The sequence below is a fragment of the Saccopteryx bilineata genome, chromosome 3, assembly GCF_036850765.1.
Source record: "Saccopteryx bilineata isolate mSacBil1 chromosome 3, mSacBil1_pri_phased_curated, whole genome shotgun sequence".
Taxonomy (NCBI): Eukaryota; Metazoa; Chordata; class Mammalia; order Chiroptera; family Emballonuridae; genus Saccopteryx; species Saccopteryx bilineata.
In genome coordinates this window covers 163,634,706-163,662,522 of record NC_089492.1, presented here as the reverse complement: position 1 = coordinate 163,662,522, position 27,817 = coordinate 163,634,706, and the positions used below count along the sequence as shown (strand labels likewise).

The following is a 27,817-nucleotide window of genomic DNA, read 5'->3' as shown; positions in this document are numbered from 1 at the left end:
CACTACTGTAAAGCTCCTTCCTTCTAAGGCTTAGAATCTAAGTGACTCTGCTCTGAGTGCCGCAGGAGAGCTTGTTTGGCTGGTGTCCTGCTTTCTTTTGCTGGTACTGCTGTTTCCAGGGGAAATATTCACTTCAGATTTGGGGAGTGACTCGTCCCAGGGGTTAGGGTGGCTGTCTCCCAAAATGTTTCTTCCTGTGCCTCCTAGATTATACTCTCTTCCTGCTACTCTATTCCTCTCCTCTCTCCCTGTACCCTGGAGCCCTGGGTGAGTGGTTATTAGAGAGGTGTTCTGTGCGGTCACTTTAAGAAGAATCCTGGGTCTGAGAAATCAGTCTCTTTCTCACAAACAGTATCCTGTCTTGTTTCCAGCTAAATACTGTCCAGTCACCTCTTCTAGGCTCTGGGGCTGCAGGCTAGGGCTTTGTTCCTGGGACTCAGGACCTTCCCCTCTCTGCTAAACTCACTTCCCGCCACGCAAGTCTCTCCTGGCTGCCATTCGCTCCGGGGAGCTGGGCAGCCCTCTCTGCATTTCTGCTTTTCCTACCAGTCTTGGTGTGGCTTCTTCAGTGTTCCTTGTTTGAAGAGTCCTCTTAGTTTAGTCCAAAGTTGGTTTTTCCAGATGATAGTTCTTAAAATTAGTTTGTAATCCACTTTGGTTCTGGGAGGTGGAGGTTGGTACGTCTGCCTACTTCATCGCTATCTTATCTTCCTCCTCAGGTGCCCACATTGTTGCATTCAGTGCTTTCCAGGGCCTGGCCTCTGTCTCACCAATTTCATTTGTTGGTGGCTTTTTCTGGTTGAGTCACTCTGAGTGCTTCCTGAATGTGTCAGAGGGCTAGTTCACATCTCTGTGCCCTTTGGGAGGAGATCCAGCAGTATGAGACAATTGGAGATGAACTGTTACTGATACCTGGGAGTTCCCAGGAATTGATGTCTGAATTGGTGAGACCTGTGACTGATGCCAGGGAGGAAACTGAGTTTATTTTATTTTATTTATTTATTTTTTTATTTTTGGCTGGGTTATTGAACACGTTGCTAATTTTGAGACCAAGAAAACAACATATTATCTCCATTTGTTCCCATCCCCACTCTGAACCCTGTGAATCTGGAGTCTGTTCCTTCTGAAAGAGGAAAGAAGGAGGGCTTGGGGGTGAATCCCTCCTGGAGGTGCAAGGGCACGGGGCACAGTGGTGGCAGAGATGGCAGGATGTAGTGAGGTCACAGCAGGTAAAGCCCTTGCCTGCAAGGACCCCACCATGAAGGGATGGGAGACCTGTAGTTCAGAGCCCTGGGCATCTCCTCAGCAGTTGGAAGTAGGATTAAAATAAGCCATAGGCTGTAAACCGTGTGCCCTTGACATCAGCGCTGGATGAGGATGAGCCTCAGGAACTAGGGCTTCAAATGCAAATGGGGAAGCTCCTATAACAGACAAGGTGGCCAAGGAGGGCAGATGACATGGGGGTTGCTGGGAGTCTTGGGGGTATAGGGACAGGCAGAACTGGCCAGAGAACATCTGCGGCTGTATCGGCATCTAGTCAAGTCAAAGAGAGAAGTAGCCCCAAACACCTACATCAGGGGCTAAGCAGAAAGTAGCTATGTGACAGACAGGAAACAGCCCCTTGGATGTACAGTGGGTTCTGGACGGAGGTTAAGAGGAAGAATTTGGAGCACAGTCACAGAGCTTTTTATAAGCAACACACCTTGTCAGGGAGTGGGCAGGGAGCAATTGAAGGGCTGAGTTGAGTTTGACAAAGTACAACTGTGTCTAATTTATCTCCTTTCTACCTAACGCTTGAAAGGGCTTGGTAACTTTAGTCAGGTGAACCAATCATTGAGTTTATCGAACTTCATTGCAATCACTTATTTCAACCTCCGTGTGCAGAAAAGGGTTAACAGCAGCCTGAGAATGCTGTCCCGCCATGGCCTGCTTGCAAGGCTGGCCCTTGGCCGACTTCTGGGAATTTGGATTTCAGGAGGTTCCTATCTGCCCCTGATAAGACTGGCTCACTGTGTGTCAGCTGTTTGTACAAACAGTGTGGTTTATGCTGAATATCTGTCTGCTTTCCCTCAGCGAGTTTAGAATTCTGGTACAGGTAAGACTACAGCCTGTCTACAGGCCCAGCCCCAACCCCAAAAACACTTTGGGCACTGAGTCTCTGAAACAAACTTCCCTGGCAGACACGTCACAGGTGTCGTCACCACTCATGGCTGCAGCAATGACGTGAATCCTGTTATTGCACGGGGAGAGGACTCATGGGAGCTCTGGTTTCTTCCAGATTTTGCCCCATGAGCCTTTTCTCTTTGCTAACTTTGCTGCGCACTCTTCCACTGTAATAAATCATTGCCTCCACCACATGATGTCTTCCTGGAGGATCACGGAGCCTGTGACCCATTTTGAGTCCCCAGGCACTGGGACTGTATGGAACACCGAGTGGCTGTTCATAAACATCATTACTTAAATTTAACATTCCCCTCTCTGTCATCTCTCTGCCTCAAGGGTCTCTATGGAAAATAACCTCACAGGGTGATCTGATCATAAATCTCTAACAGAGCAGGTTAACATGAGTAGTCATGTCCCAGCACATAACTTCTTTAGTAAAAGCTTTATCTTTGCCGTAGCAAGACTTGTCCATTGTTTCTGTGCCTCTCGTTAACGCACCTTTGAAATGTTACCTTGCAGATCCTTCCTTTTCCTTTTTTTTTTGTATTTTTCTGAAGCTGGAAACGGGGAGATACAGTCAGACAGACTCCCACATGCGCCCAACCGGGATCCACCCGGCACGCCCACCAGGGGCGACGCTCTGCCCACCAGGGGGCAATGCTCTGCCCCTCCGGGGCGTCGCTCTGTTGTGACCAGAGCCACTCTAGCGCCTGGGGCAGAGGCCAAGGAGCCATCCCCAGCGCCCGGGCCATCTTTGTTCCAATGGAGCCTCAGCTGCGGGAGGGGAAGAGAGAGACAGAGAGGAAGGAGGGGGGGGGGTGGAGAAGCAAATGGGCGCTTCTCCTATGTGCCCTGGCAGGGAATCGAACCCGGGTCCCCCGCATGCCAGGTGGACGCTCTACCGCTGAGCCAACTGGCCAGGGCTCAGATTCTTCCTTTTAATGTATGAGGCAGCCTTTCAGGTCACCTCTTCCATGGGGTAACCACTCCCAAGAGAGCAAGTAAGTGTGACTGTCCTGTTATCTCATCTCTGCCTTGTTTTCTCCCACCTCTATGTAATTATGATCCCTCCTTAATTTCACATGTATAAAAGAAACTGCAAAACTGGTATTTTCTCGGAGCTTTGAAATCTTACTCCCTACAAACATAGACAGTTTGGCTCAAATAAACTCTTATAAAAATTCTCTACAGGTTTAACCTGACCAGGTGGTGGTGCAGTGGATAGAGCATCGACTTGGGATGCTGAGGACCCAGGTCCTCACCAGTGAGGGGTCATGAGCTTGAGCATGGGATCACAGACATGACACCATGGTCGCTGGCTTGAGCCCAAAGGTTGCTGACTTGAAGCCCAAAGTCCTTGGCTTTAGCAAGGGGTCACTGGTTCAGCTGGAGCCCCGTGGTCAAGGCATGTATGAGAAAGCAATCAATGAACAACTAAAGTGCTGCAACTACAAGTTGATGCTTCTCATCTCTCTCCCTTCCTGTCTGTCTTTGTCTCTGTCTCTCTTTCAAAAACAAAATTCTCTACAGGTTTGGGTATTTCTTATGTCTACACAATTCCCAATGTCTCAACAACCCCCCGTGTTACACACTTACAAAAATGCTCTCCTGCAGATTTCTAGCAAAGAAACTCAACAACGTTGTGTCTAATCCAAGAAAAATGGCTCAGACTCAGAATGAGCCGTCTGGAATACTGTGCATTGTAAGATCTGAAAGCTGCTTGGAGATAAAGAAATGACCCAGCATTGTTATGAATACCTGACACCATTTGTCACACTTCTACCTGCTATTTTCTTTTGGTTTACTTCCCAGTGAAATAGAGAGAAAGTATTAGTCTCTCTCTCTCTCAAGCTCTCTCTCTCTCTCTCTCTTTTGCATTTGAAGAGAAGGAGGCAGTAAATTATTACAGAGGAAGGCCCAGAATCATGCCTTCTGATAGTCTCTAGAGATAGATGGTCTCCAGTTACAGTTTCACAGTGCACAGCCAGATAGTTGGTTTACATCAATTACTTGTTACATTGAATTTAAGAGAATTTCATAGGAAGAAAATATAATTATAATTATGGTACTTCCCCCCCCCCCCCCTTCTCATAGCAATCGTAAAGGTTAGTAGAGTGCTGAGTTCATTATTTTTATTTGAGGTCCAGTATAAGGCTGATATTTGGAGAGAACGACAACCAGGTTGTTCAGAGCTTTCCCTAAATTTGGGAGGGAGACTTAGGTCTATACGTTTTGGCATATTTCAGTTTGATCCATATGAGACTTGAAGGCACCAGATAGTAAAGGGAGAATCCACGTTATCTACTGGTTTGTTGTATTTCTGTTTTATTAGATCTCCATTCTTTTCTCCTTTACCCCAGCTGCCCACAAAGAGGAAAGAATAAAGATATCTTGTGAACTAAGAACTTTAGCTCATTTAAGTTCATTCACTCTGTTTAGATTTTTTTGCCTCATGGTAAACAATGATAACATTGCACTAGCAAACCACTGATAAGGAAGATAATACCTTACAGAAAGGACATTCAGTGGTATCTGGTGTTTACAATCTGAGTTTCAAATGGTTTTCCTTGAACGAGGAGAGGGGCAAGGACACAGCCTGGGACTGGAAGGCGTCTCAAGGCAGACTTGCTTTTGCAATATTGCCATTTGATCTAATGCAGTTAGGCTAGATAAGCAGTTATTTTTCTTTGAAGATTTCATATGACTCATCTGATTTATATCGGTGTCTTTTTAAGAATTCTCGGTATTTTCAGCCACCTGGGAATTCAACTATTATTATTATTATTATTATTATTTTTCTGAATTTAGAAGCAGGAAGGCAGTCAGACAGACTCCCACATGCACCTGACTGAGATCCACCCGGCATGCCCACCAGGGGGGCGATGCTCTGCCCATCTGAGGCATTGTTCCCCAACCATTATTTTTAAAACATTCTTTTAATGGGAAAATGTATGCTGAGTTCTCAACACAAGACTTCCAAGTAGGGACACAGTCATGTTGTGAACTGTGTGCTTTCTGTGGGATATGGAGACCGTGCAGGGCATGCGGGGAGATGCAGCCCTGAGTGCCCACAGGGTGTTTTAAGAGGTTGGCGATTTTCTTATTCTGCTGAGCAGTGGAATAATTTGATTACACAAAGACCTCTGGAGACAGCAGGATGGCTCCTTAATAATAATAATGACAATAAAATTGCAACCATTTATCAAGTGCTGTGCAAACTGTTTTAACCCCATGATAACGCCAAACACAAACATTATGCTGTGTACTGCATAGACGAGAAACCTCAAATTCAGAGAGGTTGAAATACTTGGTCCACCTTTGCACACTGAGTAACATGCTCTGACTCCCATGGCCTGGCTCTTAAGCATCATGAAGCCAAGTGTGGTTTGTGAGAGACTTGGCATTTAACCTTCTCTCCTTTCATACAACACGAGAGACTTGGCATTTAAAATGTGTTGCTTTGCCTGACCAGGCGGTGGCGCAGTGGATAGAGCATCGGACTGGGATGCAGAAGACCCAGGTTCGAGACCCCGAGGTCGCCAGCTTGAGTGCAGGCTCATCTGGTTTGAGCAAAAGCCCACCAGCTTGAACCCAAGGTCGCTGGCTCCAGCAAGGGGTTACTCGGTCTGCTGAAGGCCCACGGTCAAGGCACGTACAAGAAAGCAATCAATGAACAACTAAGTGTTGCAACGCGCAATGAAAAACTAATGATTGATGCTTCTCATCTCTCTCCATTCCTGTCTGTCTGTCCCTGTCTATCCCTCTCTCTGATCCACTCTGTCTCTGTAAAAAATAAATAAATAAATAAAATTAAAAAAAAAAAATGTGTTGCTTTGCTCTGTTCCCTCAACAAAACCAGAACTCAGTTGGGAAGTTTAAAGTTTTCATTATTTAGCTGGTCTTAAGCAATGACACATTTAAATCAACCTACAAAGCACTCTTCTGCATAGTGTCCCATTTGATGATCACAGTAACCCAGTGAGATAAAGGATGATCAGAGGGTGGACATGCCTAAGGCCCATTTCATAGTTGAAAAAATTAAAACCCAGAGAACCCAAATGAAGAATCCAAGCTCACATGATGAGAATGGCAAAGCCTGACCAGTAATCCTTCTGACATGCTTTGGGTATATTTGAGCCAGTATGGAGTGTTAATGGTACCTTGGGAGACATTCAAGTCTCTGTTCTGTAGGGTTGGAAGAGCTGCATAAAATGAGCTTGGTCAGTTCCCACAAAACCTAGGCCACTGGGAAAGGTGTCCTGCGTGCAGATCACTGTCCCAGCCTCTTCATTTGCTCAGAAAGGATGGAGGTGCAAATCAGACAGCAGACACAGCACAGATGTTCAGAACAAACTCTAGACAGACTCCATTCTTTTAGTGCTGACCTTAGGTTTTACAGGAGTAGCTATCTCTAACAGTGGCAGTCGTGGGAGGTGGCAGGTGAGATGAAGAAGGGCAGAGCAGGCTGGTACAGGAAGGCAGCTATGGCATGGAGCTCTGCCTGTCCTTGCCTTTGTCCTTAACCCTCTCGCAATGGCAACTGCTCCAGACTGTATTTCTGAGTCCAGAAGGCATGAGTAGCTGAGAGGTCCAGGGAATCAAGAACACAAACTCTTGTGAGCCTTGTAACTTGGCAGACATGGGTTCAAACTGCAGCTCTACCACTTGCTCAGCAATGCTCCATGTAAAAGGATTTGTGGAAGAATATTAAATGCCTGCCCCATGGGCCCTTGTGAGGACTGACCCGTCAGACTGTGTAGAGATTCTAGAGCAGTGCCTTGTACAGAGTAGGTCATCAATAAGTGATAGACCCATTTGCATTTTTCCTCTTGAATTCTTTTTATTTTTTTATTTTTCTGAAGTGAGAAGCGGGGAGGCAGAGAGACAGACTCCTGCATGTGCCCGACCGGGATCCACCCAGCATGCAAACCAGGGGATAATGTTCGGCCCTTCTGGGGCATTGTTACACTGCAATCGGAGCCATTCTAGCGCCTGAGGCAGAGGCCACAGAGCTGTTTTCAGTGCCCAGGCCAACTTTGCTCCAATGGAGCCTTGGCTGCGGGAGGGGAAGAGAGAGACAGAGAGGAAGGAGAGGCAGATGTGCGCCTCTCCTGTGTGCCCTGGCAGGGAATCGAACCCTGAACTTCCACACACTGGGCCAATGCTCTACCACTGAGCCAACTGGCCAGGACCTCCTTTTGCATTCTTAACACATGCATTCTCATCTGAGGTTCTGGAGGTTGAAAGTTGCTTCACGTGATTTGGGTAATTTTGGGATAGTATAACTTTAACCTGTGTCAGATTTCCCCATGAGTTTAACCAGCAAGGTTTGCTGAGTACACTCCATAAGCCAGGAAGGCAGAGGCATTAACTACTTATCATCCACTTCCTGATAGTTCCCAGTTGCTTAAAGATAGACAGGATTATGTGATTAGTTTTGGTCAGTGGGCTAGGCATGGACGTGACATGTATTAATTCTGGGTCAAGAACTTTAGAACTGCTACATGACCCTCTTGTTGCCCTTCTCCTGCTGCAGCAGTCGGCAGGCATGTCCTCTGCAGAGCTGGAGATAAAGGCAGCTTGGGCCCCTGCCTCACCTTTGGAAAGTAGTAGCCCTGGAAATCAGCTGATTTTGTATGAGCAAGAAATAAAGATTTATATGTTAACCCACTGAGATTTCAGGGTTTATTCTGTACTACAGGACAGCCAAACCTACCCTGATTAATATATGTAGGCCTTGGATTAAGGGGAAAAAATTTATATGATGTCAGTATCGGCTCCCAACAAGAATCAAAAAAGAAGACAGATTTCAAGAGCACGTTCTCTGTGAGTCACTACATAGAGTGTAACAGGAACCCTTTTTGAGGGAGAGTTCCATGGGAAATTGGGGATGTTCTCATTGTCTCTTCAATGGTGTCCCAAAGATGATGTTCTATTCCACATACTCTAGACAAGCTCCAACTCCCAGCTATCTATAAAATGAGGATATGACCGTCTATCTCATAGAGATCTTATGCAAATCAAAGGATCTTGGAAAATGTGGAGTAGCCTAGTGATTAAGAGTAAAGACTTCGGTAGTTTTGTTCCTGTTAGGAGGTAGATCACAAAATGCCATTTCTCCTTTGATCTTATTTCTGTACTTTCTGTTATGTTTTACTGATCCATTGGTCGATCGTTATAGTGAGGGTGCAAAAGAGACTCTATAGAAAGTAACCTCACAGGGTGATCTGATCATGAATTCCTAAGTGGGGAGGTCATGGTGGGTAGTCATGCCCAAGGTATATAACTTCTTTAGTAAAAAGTTTATCTTTGGAGTATCTTTCTGATACACCAGGTTTGTAGGTTCAATCCCTGGTCAGGGCACATGCAAGAATCAACCACTGAATGCATAAAAAGGTGGAACAACAAATCAATGTTTCTCTCTTTTTTTTCTTTCTCTCTCCTCTTCTCTCTAAAATCAATTAATAGAATTTATTTTTTAAATGTTTATCTTTGCTTTATCTGTTGTTCTTGTGCATCTAAGTTAATACACCTTTGAAATGCCTTTTTTCAGAGGATGCACAGATAATGTTACCTACCTATAATCTGATCCCCACCTTGCTCTCTCCCACATTCATGTAATCTCCCATACATTTCCCTCCTTAATTCCAAATGCATAAAAGCAGCTGCAAAGTGTCATTCTGAGAAGCATTTTCCTCAGTCTATTGAGATTTTGTTTCTAGACGTAGCCTCTGTTTGGTTCAAGTAAATATTATAAAAATTCTCTACAAGTTTGGACCTTCCATTGACAAAACCAACACCACCATGACTTGATCCCTGTTCGATCTATAGATTCAACTTGACCCAATCACAGTCCCCAAATGCTCTACATTGGAGGGAATTGGTACCTGTAACAAACAAGCTCATTTCCCTGGCCAGTGGTTTGTGAAACATTACCTTCTTTGCTTTTTAGAAGCACCAGCCATGTCACTGTTTTTCCCTGCTGATGACAAGGAAGCAATGTCAAGTTATAAAACACACCCCAAGGGCATGGACTGTGCCTTTCAGATTTCCAGAACATGTTTGGACCCAGTATTCTACCAAGTGGTTCTAAGACTTGGCCGAACTACATAAAATGCCTCCAACTGATTCCTTCACTACATACTGAGCAGCTTTGAAGTGAAGCTTTCCTTTGTTGGTCCCCTCGGTGCCCTGTTAACAGGACCCCTTCTTGTCCCTTTGTAAATTCCCACTTAGCATCCACAATGGCTTGTGCCATTTCAGGTCTCTGTTCTTCCCCCACTTGCCATTTCTCCTCCATCTCCAGTTCTAAGTGGACAAAAGACACCCCAAACAAACCTGACTTTAGCATTCTCCAGGACCCACGGCAGTCATGTCTAGAGGTAGCCACTTGAAGCTGGCTCACAGCAGGATGTGGCCGGGAAAAGTAAGTCAGTGCCCACAGCTCCACGAGTACAGACGAGGTTCAAGGCTAAAAGTTAATCTTTTAATGGGAACAATATTCAGCTTTGGAAGTAAATGAGCAACTAGGCCAGAGCAAGGTTATTTGGGGAATGAACTTTTCTTTTGTGCTTTGCAAAGTTACCTCCAATTTAAGTGAAAGTTCATTACAGAATGACACTTCAAAATAAAGTAGGTACTTCTTTGCTTCCAAACCTGTATTTTCCCAATTTGTCCAAGGAGTGGGTGATTTCAAGTAAAGAATGAATAAACCCCTGGGGGCCCCAGCCAGTTGGCTCAGTGGTAGAGCATAGGCCAGGTGTGTGAAAGTCCTAGGTTTGATTCTGGTCAGGGCTCACAGAAGATGCGACCATTTGCTTTTCCACCCCTCCCCTTTCTCTCTCTCTCTCTCTCTCTCTCTCTCTCTCTCTCTCTCTCTCTCTCTTCCCTGCTCCCTCAGCCATGGCTTGAATGGTTGGAGCAAGTTGGCCCCAGGCACTGAGGATGGCTGCATGGCCTCACCTCAGGCACTGAAATGGCTCAGTTGCCAAGCAATGGAGCAGTGGCCCCAGATGGGTGGGTCCTGGGGTACATGTAGAAGTCTGTCTCTCTGTCTTCCTGCCTCCTTGTTTCTCACTTAATGAAAAAAAAACAACCCCTGAGTTGTTAAGGAAAGACTGGGGGGAGGGGATGGGCAAGGAACATTACCTATTGGGAGTTGGTGGGCTGTGAGCAGAGGGCACCCAGCCAGGGTGGTCTGAGGGGCAGGGACCTCCTGGTCTGACAGAGACTAATAAGGGAGGCAGAAAGAACCATTCACATAATTTTTAATATTCACATTATTAATACTTTTTATCACTTCAAGTGCTATAAAACAACAACTTTATTGATGAGGCTTGAGGGGCTGAGCAGCCCAGTATCACTGGATGCCTTATGGGGAGTGCATTACAAGATGTCTATGGCCTCCAGTGAAAAATCTTAAAAAGTTTTTAAAATTTATTTTTCAATTACAGTTGAAATACATAGTACATTGGTTTCAGGCATACAACATAGTGATTAGACTCTGAGATAACTTATGAGGTGATGTCCTGATATTCTAGTAGCCATCTGACACATCCCAATCATTTACATCTTCATGACTATTTTAAAAATTCTTTTTTAATTAAAACATTTTTATTTTAAGTGAGAGGAGGGGAGATAGACTTTTGCATGTGCCCCGACTGGGATCCACCCAGCAAACCCTGTCTGGAGCTGATGCTCTGCCCACCTGGGGCTATGCTTTCAACCAAGCCATTTTAGTGCTCCACAGAATCATCCTCAGTGCCCAGATCAAGGTCAGCACTGTGGGTCAATCAAGCCATGGCTGTGGGAGGGGAAGAAAAAGAGAGACAGATGGGGTAGGAGAAGGGATGGCAAAACAGATGGTTGCTTCTCTTGTGTGCCCTGACCAGAAATTGAACCCAGGACTTCTACACACTGGATCAACACTCTACCATCAAGCTAACCAGCCAGGGCCCATGACTACTTTTTTGTATCTTTTTTTTTTTCCTGAAGTGAGAAGTGGGGAGGCAGAGAGACAGACTCCTGCATGTGCCCCAGCTGGATCCACCTGGCATGCCCACCAGGGGGCGACACTCTGCCCATCTGGGGCGTTGCTCTGTTGAAACCAGAGCCATTCTAGGACCTGAGGGAGAGACCATGGAGCCATCCTCAGTGCCCGGGCCAACTTTGCTCCAGTGGAGCCTTACCTGTGAGAGGAGAAGAGAGAGACAGAGAGGAAAGAGAGGGGGAAGGGTAGAGAAGCAGATGGATGCTTCTCCTGTGTACCCTGGTCGGGAATCAAACCTGGGACTTCCATATGCCAGGCCGATACTCTACCACTGAGCCAACTGGCCAGGGCCCCATGATTATTTTTATAACTGGCAATTTGTACTTTTTAATTCCTTTACCAGCTCAACCATCCCCCAGTGCTCCTCTCATGTGGCCACTACCAATTTTTCTCTGTGTCTATGAATTTGTTTCTGTTTATTCATTTATTTTGTTTTTTAGATTTCATATATACATGAAATCATTTGGTACTTGTCTTTCTCTGACTGATTTATTTCACTCGGCATGATGATTTCCAGGTCTATCCATGCTGTTACAAAAGGTAAGGTTTTCCTTTTTAAAAAAATGGTTGAGTAGTATTTCATTGTGCAAATATACCATAGCTTTTCTATCCACTCTTCTTCTGATGAACATTTGAGCTGCTTCCAAATCTTGGCTATTATAAATAACACTACAATGAACATAAGGGTGCATATATTCTTCCAATTAGTGTTTTGGTTTTCTTTTCTTTTTCTTTTTCTCCCAGAGATGGAATCACTGGGTCATAAGGCAGTTCGATTTTTAATTTCTTGAGGAATCTCCATACTGTTTTCCATAGTGGCTGCACCAGTCTGCATTCCCACCAGCAATGCAAGAGGGTTCCCTATTCTTCACATCCTCGCCAGCACTTGTTGTTTGTTGATTTATTGATGATAGCCATTCTGACAGATGTGAAATAGTATCTCATTGTGAAGCCATTAATATTTTTGAGTGGAGAAATGACTCAGTAATGGAGGCAGAAAACTGGGCAAAGCAAACATAAGACTGCATGTGAAAAAAGTATTCCCAAGAACAGTCCTGTGGGGTTCACTAAAGGTCACCAGTTAATGTCTAATGTGTCAAGGTCCTTCCCTCTGTGCTTCTATCCCAGCTCTTGCTACATCTCTTTAAGTATTGCGACAAAAACTAACATTTGCTAAATGCTAATAATAATAATATGCCCCGCACATTTCATGCATTATTTCACTTGATCCTCACAACATGGGTACATGTTATTTTCTCTATTTTTCAGGAGAGAGAAGTTAATAAATTTGCCCAAGCCTTTTGGCAGTAATGAGCAGGACTGGGATTGAAACCTTGCCCGTAGCCACCAGCCTGTGGCATGTGGAAACTGAAGGCTACTCCAAGGACATGGCAGTGGTTTATGTGTTTTAGACTCTGTACTTGGGGTAAAAACTAACAACTTTCTTGCTGACTTTGCTACATTCCCTGCTTGCCATCTTTGCTCTGAGGGGAGTTGCTACTGCTGTTTTGCCACTAGATGACAGTATTATGTCAGACATGCTTTCAGATCTGGGGACTGGAAATACTTTTCCCACAGCCTTCTGCAGTCAGCCTCTAGGGCAGCTCTCAGGCCCCCTGGCTGTTTGCTGTGTCCTGATCTAGACTTTCCACGGCCATTTCTCAGCAGTCCTGGGCCTCACCCCTCCCTTCTAGGAGACGTCGCAGTGCTGTGTGAACACTGATGTGGAAACACGAATGCCTGAGCTCCACTTGAAGCTGCTTACTAATTTCTACACGCTCTGCCATTTCTCTGTGCGTCAGTTTCCTTATAACATCTCCCGCATGTTAATGAGAAGTAAATAAGTTAATACTTATAAGGTGCTGGTCATAGAACTGAGGAAGTTCTGGTATTAGATTCTCAAGTTTGAACTAAATCCCATCCTGGGGACCTTCTGAATCTGATCCCTGCACTGAGCTAAGGAGCGTCCTGTCTTCTGAGGTGACAGGCATTAATGTCAGCTTTTGTAGCTTTAGCATCAGTGAATCTCAATGAGGCACAGAGTGTCTCAGGAAGAAGAGGTCTTGCAGCATCAGAATGGGCTCATGATGGGCCCAGCCTCGGAGCTGATACTGGGCTCCACAGGGCAGCCTAGTTGGCTCGGTGGATGTTGCAGAATGAATTTGGAAAGAGATGCTAGTCTTATTCAGGTGCCGGGGGGGGGGGGGTACCTGCTGACCACCTGCTGAATTTGGATGAAGAGAATTTATGGATCAATCCAGAGGCGTCATGCCCTAGCTTCTCAGAGAGCAGAGGTGGCTGCACAAGCAGAAAGGAGTGCCCCATCCCCCGCGTTGGAGGACGCGACTCTCCTGGTCCCTGCAGTGCTGCTGGCACCCATATTGCTTGAGCTGACTTTTGAAGTCCAGTGAGCTTTGGACTTTGAGGTGTGTGCTCAAGCCTACGAGGTTAAGCCCCATCTGCCCTTGGAGCACGTTAATATTCACTGTGGGTTGTTGAGATTGAAAAGCCAAACCAGTCATGGATGGAGCTAAGTCAAACCAAGGGCAGTTTGCATCTTTCCACGGCTGTTGAGCTCCTGACAGACTAGGAGCGTGCACTTGTGGCTGAGCCTTGGGCAGGGGTATGACAATGGTCACAGGGATGGATGGAGAGAAGGACTGAAAAAGAAAACCTCCTTGTTTTTTCCAGTTAATACCCCCCCCAAGCTGTGATCACTGTGATTCTATCACCATTGTTTAGTGTTGTCTATTCCAGAACCTTACATTATTGGGATCAATTAAATTATTATTTAGGCATGTACTGCTTTTTTCACTCAGCAAAATGCTTTTGAGATTCATCTATACTGTTGCCTGTTTGAGTAGTTTACTTTTTTTAAGTGCTTAGCATTGTTTTATTGTATTACTACAACACAAGTTTGTTTATCTATTCCCCTGTTGGGCATCTGGCTTGTTTCCAGTTTGGGGAGTGATTATGAATAGAACTGCTATGAACATTCTTCCATAATTCTTTTTGTGAACATGTTTTCATGTCCCTTGGTAGGTGCCCATGAGTAAAATTGCTGAGTAACAGAATCGATGTGTTTTTAACTGTGAAAGAAAAAGTTCTCTGAAGTGATGGTACCATTCTACATTCCCACCCCTGGAGTCTGAGAGTTTCAGTGATTTCACTCTGCTCACATTGCACTCTCTTAGTTCACAATTGCTACTTAGAACAGTTCAAAGAACCATAATATTAGTTCTTACAAACAGATTTCTAAGGATTCTGTCCCCAAAAGATGCTCCCTACTTGAATACCCTTGGTAGAAAGAGGGTTTTTCATGTGTTGGGATATTCAATCTGGTATGCAAAATTAGGAAGATGCTCAAGGGACACTGAGGGAGGAAGATGGTACAGCTCAGTGCACCGTGCAGGACAAACCCAGCAACCAATTGGATGACAGATGTCCAAGCCAGATCACTCTCACATCCAAGAGTGGCTTTGTAACAACTCACTATCCCACCCCTGAGTAATCAGATAATTTATTTGCAATCTGTTAGCTAATTGTTCCCACACTGCGCCCAGATCTTAACTAAATTCCCTAAGTGACATTTAAATCTCTGGTCTCCATTATGAAACAGTTGATGAATGACCATGCTTGTATCTTACCAGGAGAGTTTAATTTCTTTTTCTTTTCTTTTCTTTCTTTTTCTTTCTTCTCCTTTCCTTTCCTTTCCTTATCTTTCTTTTCTTTTTCTTTTTTTTTTTGGAGAAAGACAAGAACGTCAACCTGCTCCTGTATGTGCCTTGACCATGGAATCGAACCAGCAACCTCCGTGCTCTGGGTTAACACTCCAACTAACCAACCTATCTGGCCAGGGCTTAATTTCTTTTCAAAGTGACAGAAAGAGGAAGGAGAGAGAAGGGAAGGGGGAGAGAAGCATTCATTTCTAGGACAGAAATTCATTTCCTTAGAAATCTGTTTGTAAGAACTAATATTATGGTTCTTTGAACTGTTCTAAGTAGCAATCATTGTTGTTCCACTCAGTTGTGCACTCACAGACAGCTTCCCATGTATGCCTTGACCAGGAATCAAACCTGCAAACTTGTGGTTTTGAAACGACGCTCTTAACCACCAGAGCTAACTTGCCAAGGCTAGCCAGAGTTTAATTTCATTTGCTTAAGATTGCAGCTGATTTCTGAGATCCCTAAAACAAGATATGAAGTCAATATCACAAGATTCAATGTAAGTGCTGTAGAACACCCGGACTTTGTAGGCAGGATACCAACATTGCATGCCAGCTGCACAGAATTTAGCAAGTCATACCACTTCTCTTGGCTTCAGGTAATCAGAAGCAAAGTGGAAACTATAATTCCTGTTTCTGCCCACCTACCTGCGAGGGGATAGAACCAGTTTATTTGCAACTTACTACTGTATGTATTGTATATTAAATATGTATTTTCTGATGGCTTTAGGCGACCTCTGTGTTATGGTCGTTCGACCCCCGCCGGGGTCGCGACCCACAGGTTGAGAATCGCTGTGCTAGAGTGAGTGTGAGTTTCATAAACGATAAAGCTGTATTGGAGTCATGGCTCTCTACCTCCTATCAAGAGCTTAACTGTGTTACTTATTTATCCCAAATCTGAGAGTGGTCATCCCTGTAAATAGATGACAACCTTATAAGGTTGTTATAAGAATTAGGTAATGTTCATCACATCTATCACAGTGAGTACTATACTTCAGCAGACTACTTGTTTGACTTATTCAAGTGCACGTACTATCCACTAGATGGCATTTTTCTCAACAAATGGCAGATCCACCCTATTGACAACTAACCTTTGTTGAACCAGGCACGCAGTCCTACTGATAGGACTCATACAGTGACAGATATAGTATCTGGGCTGTGATTTGTAACCCAGAGTTTAGCCTCCCAGGTGTCCCTGTTCTCGTCATATGGATTCACCCCTCTCTTCAGTAGTAAGTTGCAAATAAACTGGTACCATCCCCTATCTCAGGTACAGAGGGAAATCCTCTTCCCTTGCCTCCATGTTTCCATGGATATTCAGAGAACCTATGTTTCCTTTAGATACTTCCCAAGTCCTGCTTTTGCTGAATTCTTGATCGCCACTGTGTCTTGACTACTATAGTTGTTTTGTTTTTTCAATTCTTCATTGACTGAAATGTAAAACACCCTCTCCCCCTTCCATCAAGGTTATTTCCTTCAACCCCTTATCATATATGAACTATCCGGTTGTTCTATTATTTTTTATCTGAATACAAGCTTTTATTTTACTCTCTATCTGTATTTCTGCTCTTTTAGTTTTCTGCACTTCTTGTATAGAGGAGCTTCTGATATTCTTAAAGTTTCTTAAATTTACACTTATTTATGTCAGTACAATCTGTGACACAATTGTGTGCTCTAGCCTGTTTATGTGTGAATATATACATATTAAAACAGTTAAATACATCTATTATTATGTTTTCACCTTTATATTACAGCTAGCACATTATATTGATCTTTATAATAATGGGCATAGGGACATTATCTATGATTTTTACTTTAGAAGGGTAAAGGGGCAAAAGCTAGATAACTCTCATGAAGGAGGGCATTGGGGCTGATGGTGTTGAGAACCGGTGTTGTGGGTGCTGTGTGGGAGAACTGAAGCCACATCTTTCCATTCCTATGGCTTCTGCTTTGGCTGTAATCACTCTTGTTAGAGCAGGGGGTTTCAAATGTGAATCCTGCAGCAGAGTGAGGTCTGGTTGGGACCCTTCCTCCGTGAGAGCAAAGCATTTGCATGCCAGCTGCTTCCTTGTCTTTCCACTAGATGCCAGCAGCGTCCCAGGAGACTGGGTGGTTGTGCTGTGCATCTCTGGGATTTTCCAGAACAGCACAGTTGCTCCAGCTCCAAGCACACTGCAATCCTTCCGGAGTTTGGGGGCTGTTGATAGCGTCCTAATCGTGTGGCTTCCTACCTGCTTTGGCTACAGAACAACAGTGGGGTCAAGTTTAGGTCCACAGCAATATATCAGGTGATACCTAGAGTGGATCCATGGATTGGATCCCAGTGCCTGTGCGGAGGGCCCTGACCCACCCACTCACCCACCCACACACAGACTACAGCTGCTGGAGTCTGACCATAAATATTTACCTTTCATTAAATATGTCATTGCTGCCTTCCCTCAGAGTCTCCAGAGCACCTGCTCAAAGCCAGGGGCTGGGGCATGGGCGGGAAACAGTGAGCCTACGACTCCTTCTAACTCCTGGAAAACAGTCCTCCATGCTCTCTGTGACCAGAGCCCAGGAGAAGGCTCTGTCTGGTCAGACCTAGCTTGGTCTTGGATTTTGCCAAACAGAATAGAAAAAGAATGAGCACTCTTTCCAGATTCCCAGGATGTCTCTTCTGGATTTCCCAGGACCAGATGACAACATGGAGAGACCCAGAAAGACACTAACAAATGAGGTGGAGGAGGGCCATCCAATTGAACTTTAGTGATCTTCCTACAGAATATAGTAGCCACTAGCCACACATGGCTACTGCACTTGAAATGTGGCTAGTGTGCCTGAGGAACTGAATTTTAAATTTTGTTTGGTATTAATTAATTATAATTTACATTTAAATAGCCATATATCCATACATTGGTGGAACATAAAAATGAGACTAAGAGACATGGACAAGAGTGTGGTGGTTACCAGGGGTGGGGGGAGGGAGGACATGGGAGGGAGGGAGGGAGAGAGTTAGGGGGAGGGGGAGGGGCACAGAGAACTAGATAGAGGGTGGCGGAGGACAATCTGACTTTGGGCGAGGGGTACGCAACATAATTTAATGACAAAATAACCTAGACATGTTTTCTTTGAATATATGTACCCTGATTTATTAATGTCATCCCATTACCATTAATAAAAATTTATTTAAAAAAAAATAGCCATATATCACTAGTGACTACTGTATGCAGAATAAGAGACAAAGACCTCTAAAATATCAATCCCTGAGCTAGATGTGTATATGTTTATGTATTATATACAGTACATATGTAAGTTACACATATGGCAATGTGTGATTTGTGTGTAATTTAAATATATACTAATAAGCCACAGATTCTCAAAGAGGTAATTGAAGTGGATGTGGAACAAGTAGCTGTCGTTATTGGAACCATTCCAATAAGTGGACAATGTGGGGAGGAGAATCTCCCTTAAGAGAATAAGATGAGGCCCTGGCCGGTTGGCTCAGCGGTAGAGCGTCGGCCTGGCGTGCAGGGGACCGGGGTTCTATTCCCGGCCAGGGCACATAGGAGAAGCGCCCATTTGCTTCTCCGCCCCCTCCCCTCCTTCCTCTCTGTCTCTCTCTTCCCCTCCTGCAGCCAAGGCTCCATTGGAGCAAAGATGGCCCGGGCTCTGGGGATGGCTCCTTGGCCTCTGCCCCAGGCGCTAGAGTGGCTCTGGTCGTGGCAGAGCGACGCCCCGGAGGGGCAGAGCATCGCCCCCTGGTGGGCAGAGCGTCACCCCTGGTGGGCGTGCCGGGTGGATCCCGGTTGGGCGCATGCCGGAGTCTGTCTGACTGTCTCTCCCTGTTTCCAGCTTCAGAAAAAAAAAAAGAGAATAAGATGAGTCAGCTGGTTGGGACCAAGGGTTTTCTAAGACATAGATTAAAAGAAGTTTCTTCCCACCCAGAAGAGAGAAGTGAAAATATAAGCACCAGAGTAGGAACAAAAGGAGAACGAGCAAAGGAAGACAACAGTATAACAAGGCTCCTCCTCTTCGTAAGGGCATGGGCTTCAAGGGTACAGACACAGGGCAAGCACACAGCCAAAGGAGCTGGTGGAAGTCAGTCCAGGAAAGGAAGTCGGGGGAGGTCAACAGCCTGGCGGAAAGGTGGTGCAGTGCGGACAGCTGAGAGCTGGGACTGCTGGGACAGACATCAGTGGAAGCTGCAGCTTCTGTAAAGGTGTGCACCCCGTAAGCTCAGAAGTGAGGAGGAAGATATGCAGAAGGCCAACATTTTGGTGCAAGAGAGATTTTCCAAGAACTCTGAAATCTGCTGATTTCCTACTTCTCCTGTGTAATTTCTTTTTTTAAAAAATTTTTATTTTTATTTTATTTATTCATTTTAGAAAGGAGAGAGAGAGGGAGAGAGGGAGAGAGGGAGAGAGGGAGAGAGAGAGAGACAGAGAGAGAGAAGGGGAAGGAGCAGGAAGCATCAACTCCCATATGTGTCTTGACAAGGCAAGCCCAGGGTTTCGCAACAGCTACCTCAGCATTTCCAGGTCCACGGCTTTATCCACTGCGCCACCACAGGTTAGGCTGTAATTTCTTTTTAATTATACTTAATTTAATGAGTGTTATTAAGAGAATAAGCAAGGCAGTTGGATCATACCTATTCCAAGTAATATACAGGGTATTCTGGGAGAGAATCCATCAGTGTGGTCCCACAAGGAGCACCTGAATCATGTCACATGATTGTACCATCTCGACTTCCCAACATTTGGGGGTAGGTGTTCCGGGTTTTACAGCTGAGGAAACAGGAGCGCAGGATGGATAAGAAGCTTACTCAAGTTCAGGCAGCTAGGAAGAGGCAGACCTCACTTTTACACCAAGATCTTAGCACCTTGTGTCTGGTGTTCAAATTCAGTGGAATTAAACACCTTTTGAACATTCTTACACACTTGTTTATGATAACCCAGTAGACAAATGATTGGGAAAGAAGAAAATGAAATTGAGGTTTGATGGATACTGCTTACTATAATTTCTTAAATACCTTCATTTTTTAGTACTAACTAATTTCCCCCCAAGGTGTTAAATGTTGGTAGCAGAGGGTAGTTTTGAGCTGTCAGTCTTAGAGTTATGGGACTCACGCACCATTCAGCAGTATGGTAGTTTATCAAATGATAATGATGATGATAATTAAATAATAACAGAACAACTTCTGACACTTCTGTACCCTAAGAAAGATGCAGCTGTGGCCCTTACATCACCAAAGCAGGACTATTATTGGCACAATTGCTTTTGCTCTGAGGAGGCTGCTTACAGCCCTGTTGCTCAAAAGAAAGTAAAGGGACATGGAGTGTCCCAGATGGGCTCTTCATTCGACAGGTGTGCATCAGGTGCCTTTTATGTCCTGTACATAAATGGCAGGTGCCATTTATACTTTTGTCACTCTAGTGCTCAGTGTTTCCTCAGTGCCTCCTGGGAATTTCAAATTCAACAGCTTGACATTTAGGACTCTTCCCTATCTAGTCCCATAACTGCCTGGCCTGTGAGGGTGGCCACCTGTCCCTGCACCCGTGATGCTGGCTGATTCGGCATTGCTAGTTGGCAACATGCTTCCCCCATTCCCCAGTGCTTCTTCCTAGGCATCCCTCTGGAAGCTGTGCACACAAACATCCCAGAAAGTGGGGACCACTCTTTCATCAGGGTGTACGTGTACAAAGCTCTCTCATACGCAGGATTCTTCCATGATACCTAGTGGCTCTGGCTGTGGCAAAGCCTCCAGGAAACAAACTCCGGAAAACTGCATAAAGTCTGTTGAAACTATTGTAGGGAACAGAATTGACCTAAATTCCATGAGTAGCTAACAGAAATAAGAATCCGGTAATTGCTAGTTGGGTGACTTGATCATTTAACAAATTAATGATTTTTTTTTTTTTGTATTTTTCTGAAGCTGGAAACAGGAGAGACAGTCAGACAGACTCCCGCATGCGCCCGACCGGGATCCACCCGGCACGCCCACCAGGGGGCGACGCTCTGCCCACCAGGGGGCAATGCTCTGCCCCTCCGGGGCGTCGCTCTGCCACGACCAGAGCCACTCTAGCGCCTGGGGCAGCGGCCAAGGAGCCATCCCCAGCGCCCGGGCCATCTTTGCTCCAATGGAGCCTTGGCTGCGGGAGGGGAAGAGACAGACAGAGAGGAAGGAGAGGGGGTGGAGAAGCAAATGGGCTCTTCTCCTATGTGCCCTGGTCGGGAATCGAACCCGGGTCCCCTGCACACCAGGCCGATGCTCTACCGCTGAGCCAACCGGCCAGGACCAACAAATTAATGATTTTACAAAACTGACTTTGGCTCATTTGTTTTCGGTCCATTGGTTTTTGTGAATTTCCTTTTTGCAAGCTGGTTGCTTCTCTGTTCCTAAGTCCTCCTACTCTCTTAATATCTCCCTGACCTCTTCAACCTAACCATCACCCCACCCCATGCTGCCAGCGTACACAGACTGTGCTTGGAGAGACTGTTTCCCACAGGGAAAGTCCCTCAGGGCCTACAGAGGAAGCACCTCATTGCCAGCTGGCTGGGACAGTGAGGGACTGATAATGACCCTGGACCTGCTTAAAGATTTGACTTCAGTTCTGATGGTTGGGGATCATGCCATATTGGCTATCGAATATTTTGAATAACATCCCTGGCAACCACCATGTGGATAGCATCCACTGTTTTTAAAGAGAGAATCCCTGAAGTCGAGGAAAGGGTACTGTTTACAAATGCTTCCTACATTCTGCTCACACCTGACTGCCAGTGCCTTAGGACAAACCCAGGTCTGCATTTGTCACTGTGGCATCTCTAGTGACTGGCCTCGTGTCTGGCACACAGAGGTCTGGTGGCAAAGAGTGAAGTAGGACAGACCTGGATGCAGAGCTGACTGCATATGTGATGCTGGCTAAGTCCTTCAGCCTCTCCTCAATGTCTGCCAGTTGGGGAGTGACAGCATCAGCTCACCAGGCTGCGGGGGGAAGCATAGAAAGTCCTCTGAATAGAACTCGGCACATACTGAGCAATCAGAAAGTGTAAACTAATATTGTTGAATGAATGAATGATCCTCACAACAAATCTGCCAGGTATCTGTGTTTGCAGGTAACCCAAACATCACTTGGGCTTCCATGCCCTTTGGAGATTTAAGTAAAACTTGACCCACACCTCAGTTCCAGAACTGAGGAAGCTTGATCTCTCCATAGAATTCCCTTGCTCTTGTCCTTATGTTCTTACTGGTTTTTTGACCCTCTTGATTCCCTTCCAAGAACTCCACATGAGATCTGTATTTCCATAAGAAATTCCATCATAGCATTTTCAGGAGTGGGTAACTTTACTGACCATTTTACGTTGGGTCAATGCACGCACCCACCTCAATCCTTGCCCCCTAACCCCACGTCTTCCTCATGCTGCCTGGACTGTTTGGACTATAATACTCTTCCCACCCGACCTTCCTCCCCACACAACACCCTCAGCCTTCCTCTTGCCTCTGTCCAACCTCCTCCAAAAACAATGATGAAAACTGCCCTCAATCTTAAGTGCATCACATTTTTGGGAAAAGATTTCCAGCTTGTTCCAAATTGTGCTAACCAGCACTCTTGCCCAGAGTCAGGGAGGAGACAGAACTTGTTTCCTGTGGCATCTCGGCTGTCAGCTCACCCATTCCCAGAGGCGGGCCTGGTGGCTGATATGAGAGGTCCCTTTCACTGCCTGCTGAGCCCTGGTCGCCACACTGGCTTCCTGTTTCCTCGTCAGGCAGTTCTCCTGGCATGGTTCCAGAAGGCTGGGGAATTGAGTCAAACATAGTGGCACTGAGGGTTAAAGTGACCTCTCAGACAGGCAAAATTCTCAGTTGGCCTGCTGCTGCTCTGCCTGTCCCTACCAGGGGACACAGTTAGGTGGTGGGATGCTCTCTCTTTCCCACTCCCAAAGCTCTCTGTCTCGGGAACAGAGGGAGGAGTGATGCTTTCATGAAGCTTGGCTGCCCTCCAGGCTGGGATAGCTCCTCACTCTGACTTCTTTATTTCCCAACTATGACCTCTGGAAGGTTCCAGGATGCAGGCTGTCATAAGAAGCCCATGCTCACTATAACAAAAATTAATGGGTAGGTAGTTCCATCTCTGAGTTTGGAATGGTTGTTTGTTTTCTGGAAGCCACCTGCCTGTACTGAGAACTGCTAGGTAATGACGCTGGGTGACAGGTGGTCAGACCTGAGTGCTCTTACATAGTCTGTGGATCCTTCTGACCAAAACCAGGCGACCTCGGTGGACACTGGGACTCCAATATCAGGAGGCTGGGCCACATGTGCAAGTAGCTTGGTTCCATGGGCACCTACTGTCTCCACCTGGTGCTGGGCCTCATTCCCATGCCTGCCTTTTCCTCTCTCCCAGCCTGTGGTCCACAACACCTTGCTCAGATAAGTCTGATTTTCCAAGGTGACCTCTTGCACCTGTCTCATGGCTTGTTTTCTTAACTTTTCATGAAATCTTTCCTTCCTCCTCCTGTTGCAGAAAATCTCACCTGACGGAAAGACCGAGTGGCACTCGGAATGACAGAGAGAATCAGTTTATTATATAATACTAGCGGGACCAGATGGGTTAACACCCAAAGGTCTAGACCCCGAGCTTGCAGAGTCTGGGGTTCTTATAGATTCTTTGCAGGGACCTGAATAAGCAGGTTAATGGTAACCAACTGTGGAGACCCTCTGGTCCTAACTGCCATGCAAGCAGGGAGCAGTGGGTATCCACAGCAGGGAGCAGGAGATACAGAAACTAAAAAAAAAGCAGTTAGCAGGAAGTAGGGAGTGCAAAACAGTTATTGAGCCTGCTGTCAGTGAGTAGTTAAAATTTTCCATAGCACTCCTATTGCTTTGGTTGGTGTTTTCTCCTCTTCTGAGTCTGGGTCTGGTTGTGGGGCCTTCTCTCACTTTTTGCTCCACAGAGTCTTGGCCCAGGTAGCAGTAAAGTGGAGGACAGCTTCCTAGGCCCATTCTCAGTCTGGCTGACCTGCTGAAACATGCTCTGTGTTGACAAAGACCAGTCTGTTTCCCAGGTCTCTTGAGAGTACAATCCTAACTCGAGTTTCCTCCTCTTCGGCGGTTGGACATCACTTCTGTGGAAATATTTGAGAAGCACTGGCCCAGCAGAAAGGGGCTAACCTGGCTGCCCCTCTTGCTGAACCTTATGCCAGAAGCACAGTCGAGCATTTGGTGCTCACAAATGGTTTGCTTCCACGAGAGACTTCACAGAGACATGGGTCTCAGAGCCTCAGGTCATAACAAAATATTGTTGGGCTGAGGCTCTGTTCCTGTAAGTTCCTTCAAGACTTGGATCATGTGAAAAGGTTATAGCCATTGTCTGCAGCCAACAGAATTCTCTTTTGTCATTCTCTAGCCATGTAACTCTTGGCAAATTATCTAACTTCTCTGAGCCTTGATTTCTGCATCTGTAATAGTAGAATAATTGTATTTGAGAAGGACTTTTGTGAAGATTACATGGGGTAAAGTGTGCAGACGCTTGCATACAGCACCTGTTTATGGAAGGCCTTCACTGTTGCCTGCCTGTTTTTCCCTAGTTAGACTGCACATGGCATTGGCTCTTCAGGGGACAATGCCTCCCACTCCCAATCTTTCCTAAATGTTTTCTTCTCTCTCCTCATCAAAGCCTATTTAAGCTGAGTTCTATTCCCTCACAGCTCTGTTCCTAGAACTGATGAAATCATTCAAGCTAGAGTAAGTTGAAATTCAATAAGCATCATTATTACGTTATTTTATCAGACTTCAGGCGGCACACAGCAAGTTCATCCTCCCACCCTCTCTCTAATCTCTTCCTTGATAGTAGAGACCAGATTTTTTCAGGTGTTCACTCTCTTCCGTGTAGCCATGGGTTTAGAAAAGCTGACCCACATACTCAACTTGGATGTTGGAGGAAAGAGCCCCACAGTTTCAGAAGCTGGTACTACCAAAGAAGTAAGACTCACAAAGGGTGACATGTGGGTGAGAGTGTGGGCTCTCAGTCAGTCTAACTGCATCTGAATTCTGCCTCCTCTCTTCCTATCTGGGCTGTCTCAGTCAGATCACTGAACTTCTCTGTGCTTTGGTTTCCCCATATTCAAGAAGGCTTTAGTAAGAGCAGTTACAAAGGATTATAAAGATGAAATAAATGAAAGTGTGGGTGCAAGATCATGAGTGGATGCACTGAGTTGAAGAGCAATGAATGTTAATTTTGGTTGTTCTAGAAAACCGAAAGCCTGTAGGACTTGAGGGAGGCAATTCTTCTGTAGCAGCCAAGGGATCAAGTAAGAGAGAATTTAACCCTTTAAACCTTGAAAGGCTTCCTTAACTTTGTTTACAAAGATTATTTTTCTCAAAAGAGTTGTCTGTAGTCATTGTCTCTACTTCCTCTTCTGCTTCCCCCAGGTTTTTGTTCCCACCTGGCTGTTCACCCTAACCATGCTTCTTGGAGCTACAGTGCTGGAGGAGTGTTTTAGGTTTGTGATGATATGTGAGGAAAAAGTAAACTAAACCAAGGATAGTGAGATTGGCATCACAAGGGGCCGTGTTTAGTCTCCCCTCTTCCATCATCCCTCCTTGCTTCCCCCTTTTCTGCCGCACGTCTGTGCTATTCTGCCCTGCGTACATACATGTATACTCCTTATGAGACACCATGAGCTCATCCTTGAATCCCTATGGCACTCATCCCACTGCCTGGGGCAGAACTGCATCTGCTGAATTAACAGATGGAGAACTTTCTTTTTTTATTTTTAAATTTTTTTATTTTTCTGAAGCTGGAAACAGGGAGAGACAGTCAGACAGACTCCCGCATGCACGCGACCGGGATCCACCCGGCACGCCCACCAGGGGCAATGCTCTGCCCACCAGGGGGCGATGCTCTTTCCCTCTGGGGCGTCGCTCTGCCGCGACCAGAGCCACTCTAGCACCTGGGGCAGTGGCCAAGGAGCCATCCCCAGCGCCCGGGCAGATGGAGAACTTTCTTTAAGGACCCATTCTGGCCTCTGGAAGCCAGCCTGCAAGGTTTTTTTGGTGGAAATGACAGAGGACACTTAGATAAAATGACTGATGTACATCCATCTTCTCTCTAAAAGGCAGAAAGGTGAAGAGGAAAGGATATTTGAGAAGGCAGACATCTGGCTTTCTTCCTGACTCTCTGGTTCCACATTCTGGAAAATAACCCCAAATTTCCCTGCCTTTATTTTTGTTTATTATAAAAAACGAGACTGAGCTTAAGATGGGTCAGGACCTCACATACCAAGTAAACAGGGAATCAGGACCAGAATGCTTGGTATTTAGGTGGGGGGTGAGCGGGGAAACTGAGCAGTCCTGTGCTTACCTTTTTTCTTTTTCTTAATTATGAAAATCTCAGTCAGATAAAAACCCTTGCCTCTGTCTTCTTTCCAATGAAGATTTATGAAATTATCCTACTGGTTGCTTAGTGGAACTCTACAGAGAGAAAAATTAGTTTTATAAACTGATACAGTGTCCGCAATACCATATGAAAACGAATTTAAGGACCACCACACAGGGACAGACCCCCAAAGTCACACAGAGCCCTGATGAATGAATGGAACCACATTATAAGGTTCTCCAGAGAGTGGGGCAAAAGGAACAGATTGTCTTCCTGAAATATACCAGCAAGAATGCGGGCCTTAATTAATGAAGCCCAAGGTTGATTTTCTTGCTGCCTTTTTCTCTGAGAGACAAAAATAATAAAAAATGAATGAGGTTGAAAGCAAATGAGAACCATATTGCGAAAGCAAAGCATAGTCAAATGTATGGCCGAGCTGGTTGCAAAGAGCTAAAGTTCTTTAATCATCTCACTGGAGATGTAGCCAAAAAATGCAATTTGAACACACACACACACACTCTTCCACACCACACCCTCCTCCTTTTTACTGTAGATGAATCAAGATGGTGGAGAGAGGAGATGATGAGAACCGTTCCTGCTCTCCATCTACCTTATAAAAAGACTTTGGCAATCGGTGATCTTTGCTGCCCTGGTTTGGAGACTCCATCTCTCAATCCTCATTCTTTAAAGTTCATTGTACATTTAGCATTGGCCACAAGGAGCCAATAGGCAGCTGGAATAAGTAATATGTCGGCACTATGCTAAGAAGGAAACCTATTTAAAATACGAATTCTAATAGATGTTTTTTCTAAAAGAAGATGAACCAGTTTGGGCCTAAACAAACATTACTACAAAAACAAATGAACAAACAAACAAAAAACAAAAAAGGAACATTACTACATCTGAAGGAGGGGATAAGAAGGGAAATGACAAGGTTATTAAAATTAAGAAAGACTATTATTGACTAAAAAATTGATGAAAGACAGAGAGGTCTTCCTTGTGTTGGGATTAGCCAGGCCAGTTTAATTGGGAGGCAGACGGATGGCTGTGTGATTTCACAATGTTTCAGTATCCACTCAGCCTCCTTCCTCTTCACAGGATCTCAGAGTTTGTTTTAGGTCTTAAAATGTTATTATTTTGTTTGTTAACATAGAGTCAGAAGACATATCTATCTGGCTTTATGAAAGTAGGCTGGGTGAGTGAGATATGAGCTTTTAATTAAGCTTTAGATTGATATTAAATACATCTGATGGGTTGCAGGAACATTTTTACCTGACTCATGATGTTTTAGTGCAACTCTTGGCCTCTTCTTCTCCCATACTCATAGTTCCCAGAGGATGGAGTATCTTAAGTGACTGATAGATCTGGGCATGCTCAGCTTAGCTTTACCCTCTTTCTCTTGGAAGGAAGTTGCTCACAGAGAAGAAGCATTCTGTTCTGCTCTTCGTGGGGAAGAATAATTGTCCTCAGTGGGTTCCGTGTCGGCAAGTCAGAGACTTTTTCTAGCTGGAGCTTTCAGGGTTTCAA

General features: G+C 45.3%; 1 protein-coding gene across 2 annotated transcripts in view; it reads right to left on the bottom strand.

The window, feature by feature from the left end:
• HAO2 (hydroxyacid oxidase 2) overlaps positions 1 to 9,630 on the bottom strand; it is a 38,495-nt gene extending 28,865 nt beyond the window's left edge. The window contains exon 1 of one of the 2 annotated variants that reach the window (XM_066268124.1): positions 9,502 to 9,630. Coding sequence is in view for 1 of the 2 variants with exons in the window: in XM_066268123.1 (XP_066124220.1) it covers positions 9,502 to 9,514 (13 nt within the window). In the remaining variant the exon portion in view is untranslated. The remainder of the gene's footprint in view (positions 1 to 9,501) is intronic. The other variant, XM_066268123.1, reaches the window with a different exon arrangement.
• Positions 9,631 to 27,817: the final 18,187 nt, after the last annotated feature.